This window comes from Hippoglossus hippoglossus, chromosome 9 (genome assembly GCF_009819705.1).
Source record: "Hippoglossus hippoglossus isolate fHipHip1 chromosome 9, fHipHip1.pri, whole genome shotgun sequence".
Taxonomy (NCBI): Eukaryota; Metazoa; Chordata; class Actinopteri; order Pleuronectiformes; family Pleuronectidae; genus Hippoglossus; species Hippoglossus hippoglossus.
Window position 1 is genome coordinate 3,754,410 of NC_047159.1, and position 8,994 is coordinate 3,763,403.

General features: G+C 42.6%; 1 protein-coding gene across 3 annotated transcripts; it reads left to right on the top strand.

Annotated features, from left to right (window-relative positions):
- The first annotated feature begins 2,067 nt into the window (after positions 1-2,067).
- On the top strand, positions 2,068-8,778 carry LOC117768164. 3 transcript variants are annotated; one of them, XM_034596321.1, is made up of 9 exons: positions 2,068-2,177; positions 2,441-3,072; positions 3,697-3,773; positions 4,025-4,105; positions 4,283-4,342; positions 4,494-4,592; positions 5,281-7,138; positions 7,343-7,501; positions 8,017-8,778. In XM_034596321.1, exons 2-9 carry the CDS (start codon positions 2,484-2,486, stop codon positions 8,244-8,246), a joined length of 3,153 nt encoding a protein of 1,050 aa, XP_034452212.1. In that variant the 5' UTR covers positions 2,068-2,177; positions 2,441-2,483; the 3' UTR covers positions 8,247-8,778. The 3 variants fall into 3 exon arrangements, with proteins under 3 accessions (XP_034452212.1, XP_034452214.1, XP_034452213.1); XM_034596323.1 differs by having other exon boundaries at positions 7,343-7,498; positions 8,012-8,778; XM_034596322.1 differs by having other exon boundaries at positions 2,109-2,139; positions 8,017-8,766.
- The last annotated feature ends 216 nt before the right edge of the window (positions 8,779-8,994 follow it).

Here is an 8,994-nt window from a genome sequence, read left to right on the forward strand (position 1 = left end):
AAGGTTTAATTTGACGGGAGACTCTAAACTGACTGATTGGTGTGAATGTGACAGTGAGACTTGTGTCTGTGTGATGGGCGACATGTATTCGCTGCAGAAATAATTCCTCTTTGAAACATAAAGAATCTTACATGTGGTAGTATGTAAGATTTTACCATTTTTCACGTAATCTTATGTAAAATGAGCCATTTCAATCATGCTGTATTACACAAAATCAAAAATTCACTTCATGCATTTTCCACGGCCACTTATGGAAAAGCTGTCATCATCAGGTTCGTACAGTCAGTTCCACTCACGGTTAGACGCCGTGTCACCAGTGAGACTCCATGTCCTGTTGCTATGGTTACCTGCGATTTATTACTCACTGTGCACTTCTTTAAGAGGCCGGTTACACTGTTGACCTGGTAGACGAGACCTGACATAGAATATTAACAAGCAGCCGCCAGACTGTAAGAAACATGTGCTTTCTGCTGCCATGGCATATAACACAATACAGCGCAGTATACACGAGTACTTACACTTGTTATTCAACTAAAAGTACCCTGGTAAATACACAAATACACAAACGGACACTTTATCTTATTCATGCCACGCAGGTTTTCTCCAGTGGGGAGTCAGGGAGACCTCAGGTTTGCCAGCAGTGTGCTAATGTACCTGCGAGCCGGAGAGAGACTGGGCCTCAATGCCTCTGGACCGCATCAATATTACAGCACGTAGGGCCAGAGAGGGGCTGATCAAATATTCATCTGCTCCTCGTTCTCACTGCGCCGCCTCGCTCCTGAAGGCCTGTAACACTCCGAAAACACACAGAGTCAGTGTTCACGGCTATTGTGAGAGACGGCCGGCTTGTGTGTTCAGTTATTCAGAGCTCCTGGGGGAGTGTTTTGGGTGAAGTGGTACGTGGAGAGAGAGAGAGAGAGAGAGAGAGAGAGAGAGAGAGAGAGAGAGAGAGAGAGAGAGAGAGAGAGATGCTTTTAGGGGTCAAATACAGAACAAGGACGTTATGATGCTGAGGAAAGGTTCAACACACACACACACACACACACACACACACACACACACACACACACACACACACACACACACGCTTATGGAACACATTCATAAAAAGATAGTTAAATTGCTTCAGAATATCAAAATTGCATAATTTATAAAGACCCATTGATCCTCACATCATAAAGTGCACAGATCGCACATGAATATTAGTCCATAGATGTTATTGCACAGTTTACTATAGTTAATATAAGGGGTGCAGTACAGGCAGATATCATTTTGTGTGTTGATAACATGCACATCTACATTTTAGAATTGATGTTTTAGCTCTAATCTCTGTTTCTAAAATGCACAAAAGTGATACATCAATCTTCCGATGTCTTCTGGTTTGTTTTAAGGGTTTTTAAAAACAAACTTTTAACAAACGGTTTAAAGTTTTCAGTTTTCTGCTGCTGAACATCCAGCTCCTGCTGACCCCCAGTGGTGAAAATGGATGATGTTGCTGAAAGATCATAGTCGTAGAAATATGCTGATCTAGTGACTCTCAGTTTTTGCTGACTCAGGGGGTGACAGGGATCAGAGGAGATCGACCTGACCTTGTGCAGGTTGGGGAGGTCGCTCTGACAACACCTTGTAGTTGGTTGTTATTTTTCAAGGTCAGTAAGAACAGAGAGTAAGACAGAGGACACGAGGGCAGATACTTTCATAGTATTCAATAGAGAGCAGGTGGAATGAGAACAAGCAGCAGAGATACAAGGGAAGATGTGATAGTATGAAGGATGAGGTTTGGTCACACAGGTCTGAAAACAGCAGGCTGAAGATAATGAACAGGCAGATGTGACAGATGTGATCAGCAGGAAACACTGGAGCATTTATTCTTAGTCTGTCCACATTAAAAGAGACAGACACTTAAAAACTCACCACAAAGACACAGTTTAACTTGAAGTCTAAGATAAAAACCACAGAGGGAATCGGGTGATGCAGGAAATAGGAAATATTCGGGTTTCTAAAAAATATAAATATAAATAAATATCCATTCTGACTCCTTTCCAGGCGGGGGCGGTAATGCGCCGATAAGTTGTTTGCCGACCGCCATTAAACATCAAAGGAAGAAGAAAAAAGAGGCGGAAGTGCCAAGTTAGCAAGGTGTGAGGTAAACAAAGGCCGCTCTGTGACGTAACAAGGTACAGTACTCATGATCAGACATATTGGAATTAAAATAATATGTATTTTCTGCACACGCGCTTGTTTCGTTGAGCCCGGAGGTTTTATTTTAAAGTCGTTTCCTCTTCGAAACAATTCCGGAATTCCTCGGTCGAGCAGGCTAACACAGCTAATGCTAACCAATATTAAACTTAGCTAGCTAGCATGTTGCAAATAGACCTCAGGTCAAAACAGTGATGAAGCCGCATCGTGATTAACTGTGCACGTTGTCCTGCTCTGCTAGGACCGACTGATTCCGAGCGGACACAGTCACATGGATATGCAAGATGATGGACAACCCGGCAGCAAATAAGAGCCACGTCCCCTGTCATTCGTGGGTGAGTCCTAATGGCTGGTCCACGAGCTCCACGCAGGGACCCCTCCTCGACCCACTGGGCGGCTCTCAGCACCTCGGCCTGGGCTCGTCTTCTGAGCAGAGACCCTCCTACGAGCAGCTGCAGGGGCCCGGCGGTCAGAGCTGTGTGAGCGGCCCCAGCAGCATCTCGTCCCCGCACAACATGTACCACCACCCCGCCATGTACAAAGCCCCGCACATCAGCAGCAATCCAGCAGCCACCGCGTTGTTCGCGGACACCACGATCCCGAACCACGGAGTGCAGCACTGCAGGTCCCACAATGTGCCGCTTCTCTTACCCCACAACCCGTATCGACCTCAATTAACCAATCAGGGTTTACCCAGTGGACTTCAGGGTCTGCCCATGAGCCTTCCATCGTGTGGACAACGTGTGAATGCCCCTCAGGCTCCGTCCGGGGGGATGAATGTGGAGTCTGCTGGTGTTGCTGAATACGCTCAGGGCTTTGGACCATCCACTTCTCAGGAGCAGGCTCAGTGGATGCCTTCATTGCACAGCAGGGGTAAGAGGTATTCGTAATACGTGTAAACAAACAAGCCTCTTCAGTGAGGTCAAACATGTTGGGTTTGATGTAAAGATATCATAAAGTATTTGTTTATTGGCTTTATCAGTCCCACTACCGAGCAAAGAGGGAACAGTGAAATTCACTCAGTTAAGCTAATACATAAGAAAAAGAACCAGGGACTGATACAAACACAAGGAACTAAAAAAGAAGTTTGTGCAATGTAAACCAATGTGTTATAAACATATATGAAGTATATGAACATGATGGAAAAATGTTTTTTAAATCGCAGAACTTGAAATGAACTAAAGATGGGGTTTGACAGATGATCTGAATATTTAAGTTGCATACATTCTTTGCTTTCTTTGTTTCGTGATTGAGTTCCCTATAAGAGTCAAATGCAATGGCCTCCAAATAGGTTCATGTATTATGATGCTGTTCTCATGCTGTGGTCGCAGGTCCAGTTCCGACTCGGCCCTTTGCAGCTTTGAAGCGTCCTTGGGTCTCTTGAAACGCGCTATATAAATTCCAGATACTGCTATTATTATTGTTATGTCTTCATTGCTCTCTCCCCCTGTCATGTTTAAAATCTTAAAGCATCCGTCTCACCTGTCTTCTCCTCAGGGGACGTAAACAAGCCTGGCCCTGATGCGGCTGCTCAGTGTAACAACGAGCCATCGGACAAGAACAGAATTCCACTGGTGAGGAAACAAAACGGCAAACACCAAAACTCACAAATTATTTATATTAGCACAGATCTTCACAAACATAACGTGTGTGTGATACATTTCTGACAAAGCAGTTTGAAGCCTCAGAGGTTGACAAAGAATCAAGCATTTGCCAAATGAGTTTGTGATGTCTATGTCAATCAAGAGCTGTGGAGTTTTGTTAAAGATCATCACAATCACATTATAACTTTTATGTCTTTTTAAAATTTTGTATCTGCTGTCAGCCCAACAATGAGAGGCAGCGTTCAGCCATTTTAAATCAACGTGCACAGCTACTCAAACAACTGGCAGAGATGGACGAAATCGTAAGTGTGTCATGGCAACTTTTGAATTCAAGCTCAATATTATGTCTTTAGATATTTGCCACCCAGTATTTCTGTGAAGTTACAATTATAAAAGTAAAGTTAACAAATTCATGCTATAAAGAGTAGTATAGATAGTTGTAATATAGATAATTTAATTGATTTCCTCTGCCCTTTAAGCTGGATTCAATACCTGCAGATGACACCGGTGATGGACGGTCTCTGCAAACAGCTATGCAGGTTGGTGAATTTCTTGTTTTGCTCCATATTAAATTATTAAATCTGCATAAATTACTTTACTACGTTTTCTCTGTACATTTTAGGCTTTAACAATATGGTAGTCAAACTTCAACACCATGACTTCCTCTTGTTGTTTGTTTTGGTTTTTCAGTCTCATCTTTCAGCTCATTGTTCATCACCTGCTTCCTGTGATGAACATGATGAGACCTGTGATTTGCCGGATGATCCCATGTCAGCAGGAGAATCACAGGTACTTACCTGCATTTCTGACGAGTTTCTTCGTTTTTGATTCTTAACAAATATTACAGTGTCGATTTTAGTATGAAGCAGTTCATCATTTCATCTGAGGTGAAGTGATGGAAACTAACTGAAACTACAAAATAAGTGTTAAATCTCATTACTGCCATGGCTATACCTACGCTACCTAAAATGACAGAAACCATCCTTGAGAAAAATGTATTTGACATTTACTTTGACTTTTTAGTTTGGTCCATGTCCCATTCATAAACATAGGGGAGGCATGACCTATATTGCAGCCAGCCACCAGATGGCGATGGAGACGGTTTGGCTTTATTTTGGGGAGCAGCTATGATATAAACCTACTGAAAACTGAGACTTTGCACTTTCATAGTATCCATTCTCCGATTGGACTGAAATACTCTGGGATAAGTTTAACTTCATCCATCCAAATCAAAATAAAGAAAGCAACTTGAACTTGAAAACCACATTCAGGGAATAAAATTCTAATATAAGTCAAATTAAAATTATTCATACATCTTCATCCTTTTAAAACTTGTTTCTTAAATGAGTAAGATTGCAGTGATACATACAGTATACCTGTGTTAAGATATATAACATATTTAATACACGCTCAGTAATTTAAAGTTGCTGCGAATTGTGACCTCATTTCTACATCCAATCCTTTTTACCTCTTTCAGAAAAAGGAGAATACTTCCGCCGAGTCAGGGGACGACACTGATCCTGATTACTTTCCAAAAAATGATGGAGATTTCTCTGATGTCCAGTCTGACACTGACTGGAGCTCGTCAGATAAATCGAGTCACAGTGCTTCCTCGACCCCGGATGAAGAGCCTTCCCAGGGGAAAACAAAGACTAAGAGTTCTTTGTCTAAGGACAAAGGTGCAAAAAAGTCATCTGCAGCCTATCAGAAGAAGCTCTCTCAAACTGTAGTGCTGCCAACTTTGAATACGAAGGAACAGCGTGTGTACGACAAGAGGAATTACTGTTTGTTTTGCTTGAAGCCGCAGTCCAAAATGGCACGGCACTTTGAGAGAGTTCACTGCGACAAAGCCGAGGTTGCAGTTGCATTTCAACACCCCGTTTTGTCCAGAGAAAGACGAAAGATATGGAAAAAACTCATAAATCAAGGAAACTTTGTGCATAATAAGAATGTGATAAAAGCAGGGAAGGGAGTACTTGCTGTCCAAAAAAGACCACGCAAGCCTGGACAAGCCCAAGACTTTCTTCACTGTCTCTATTGTCACGGCCTTTACGTGAAGAAAGCTGTGTACAGACACATGAGAAAATGCCCAGAGAAAGTGAAGGATGAAAATGAATCGGAATTTGGAAGGAAGCGTATTGCATCGCGGTGCGCGCTCGAAATCTTTGGAGATCTCGGCATCAGCGATGGTTTCAAGAACATTGTGTGCGAGATGATATACGACGATGTTACAAAAACTGTCATCGATGACCAGGTTATCTTGCAGTTTGGTGAGCAAATGTTCAACCAGTACGCCTCCGATGTGAGGAAGCACGATTATATTCGACAAAACCTCCGTCAGTTAGCAAGACTTGTGCTCGAAGCTCAGAAAACAACCCCGCTGAAGAACCTGGAGGAATTCTTTTACCCTTCAAGCTTCAGACACGTGGTGTCTGCAGTGAAAGTGCTGGCGGGCTATGACCTCGAAAACAAAACATTCAGCATTCCTTCACTTGCCATCAAACTCGGTTACCACCTGCAGAAGGCCTGTAGTATCGTTGAGGCTAATGCGGTGAAGAGCGGTGATACGAGTCTGGCAGAGTCGGCAAAAAACTTCCTTGTGGTGTATCAGAAGAAGTGGAATAGGCTCATTTCTTCAGGTGCATTAACAAATCTCAGAGAAATAAAAAAGACCTCGGATAGGAATGTGCCAATCGCCCAAGATGTAAAGCTGCTGAATTCCCACCTGGACACGGTTCATCGTCTTGCTGAGAACAAACTGGGAGAAAACCCTTCTGCAGAAAACTATGCTTGTCTGGCCAAGGTGATACTGGCCCGGACGATCGTTTTCAACAGGAGAAAACCTGGAGAGGTATCGTCGATTCAGCTGAAGACTTTCATGTCACGGAAAAAGTCCAACGTGCTCGATGACATGGACGTGTCCGTTACAGATTTGGAAAGAACCATGTGTGGGTTTTTCACTAGAGTTGACATAAAGGGGAGCTGTGGGAGAATGGTCCCTGTTCTACTAAAACCCTCATTTGTGTCAGCCATGGAGCTTCTCGTGAAGCTTCGTGAGACGTGCGGCGTCCCGCAGAAGAATCCCTTTCTCTTTGGCCGGCCGTGTGCACTGTCTGCCTACAAAGGCTCGGAGTCCATCCATCACTTTGTCAAAGAATGTGGAGCGAAAAACCCCGAAGCACTGACGTCGAGAAAGATCCTGAAGCATTATCCAAAGATGCTCCAGCTGATGAACCTGGACGACGATGAGGCCAAACTCATTTTTGGCCGTCGTTATCAAATGAAGTCCTATCGACACAACGGCGGCATGCAGCAGGAGGAAATGGACTGTGAAGGTAATACATTTTCACTTGAATGCCCTTTTGTGTCAAGACATGGTTTCCAAGTAGAGTGTTCAGATATAATCCCTCCACAAGAGTTAAAGTGGGCGCGTAGTTTTATTAGGAGAGAAGCCGAGGCTGTAAAACCACTGGGAAGTAATCAGAAGATATGAGATCCATATGTAAGAAGAAGACTTTCTCTTTTTGTTTTTCATACAGAGAGGTTACAGCCTGAAACAGGACAACAAGCTGCATCATGGTATCACACTGAGCTCTCTGGCACAAGCTACCAACAAGCAAATGACTATCAACAAGAACATGGATCAACAACAGGCAACTGCAAGTCTGTTCCTACAAAATCTGTCACCTCAGACAAAGGTAGTAATGTTGGTCATGAACGAGCTTTACATCCTGTATTTTAAGTTGTGTTGCTTGTAGAGATTTTCCTCATCGCAGTATTGTTTGTCAGAAATTATAAAGCCATTCGATTTTAGGGCAGATCCTGGAATTTATTTCACTTTCTTTAACATTGCGATTCCATTTTTGACGTTTTATTGATTTCCAAAGGAACTAGAACTCATTTGAGTACATGTCTCCACCGAGGGCTTAGATAGCAGTCCCCTAAATATACCAGATTTTTAAATCAACCTGCAGATCAGCACTGACACCAAGTTTTGTTGAGATTATTTTTAAACGAGGGGATCTGTGTTCTTTCTCCACTTTGTTTAACATGTTGAGATATGTCATTAGCCTTTACAGAGATATGCACACTTTACTCAATGTCCCCTTCTAGCTGTTCACCTGTGTTCAAACCTAATGTGATGTCAAAGTTTCCAGCCTCTGTCCACAAATGGGCACAACAACTGAATTTCTTGTCCCCCCCCCCCCCACAGGGTCTCAATATAAGGGCAAACAGAAGTGGGAAGAAGCAGAGGTCCGCGCTGTAGAAAGACACATGATGCGTTTCATTGAGGGACACAAGGTGCCTCAGAAAAACGACTGCATCCAGTGTCTTGAGGCCGAGGCCAAAGCACTGAAGACCCGTTCGTGGAAGGGTGTGAAGGACTACGTCAGAAACAGGATCACTGCGCTAAAAAGACAAAGTGGCACTTCACGGGCCTGACCCACCGACGGCAGCAAGACCTGAGAGTGGAACCGTAGCGGAGGAGTGGACGAGTTCAGAGGATATGTTTATGTTTCAAGAAAAACCTGTAATGTGCAACTTTTCCATCTTGTTATCCTTCATCACCCTTTTCCCCTCAATAGTTTTAGCTTGTTTTTTTATCAGTGTCCACATCTGCAGCATCGTGAGCATTTCGGAAATGTACATTTATTTTTATTGAAATGTTTTTTGGGTTTGCACTCGTTCCCAGGCGTCGATCTTTCCTCACGTGATTACAGAACAATTTGTGTAGTTTTTTACTTTGCATTCTTCTGAGGTTCATTCAGAGACGGCTCATGAATACAGGCAAATTACGTGTTCCACAGTTATTGCTGATACATTATTTTTGGAGCTGTACATTTACCTTCTGTGACCAAGTTATCAAGTACACTGTATTATATTGTTCTGTTTGGTTGACTAATATATGAAAGTTTGGCATTGTAACACAACGTTCCAATAATAAAACAAATATGCCAATTTATTTAGCACACATAAAACTGGTGAGTTGAGGTTTTCAATCATTTGTCTGATGTCCTTCCATGAATTGAATGACTTGAATATCATAAATATTTTTACTGAAACTTAGTTATAGCAGCAAAATCCCATTCACAACTTTACTAATACATATAAACTGTAGCTTATCAGATGAACTAATTCAAACTACTTTCAATATTCAAATTCATCTTACATATGGGAAATATTAGATAGT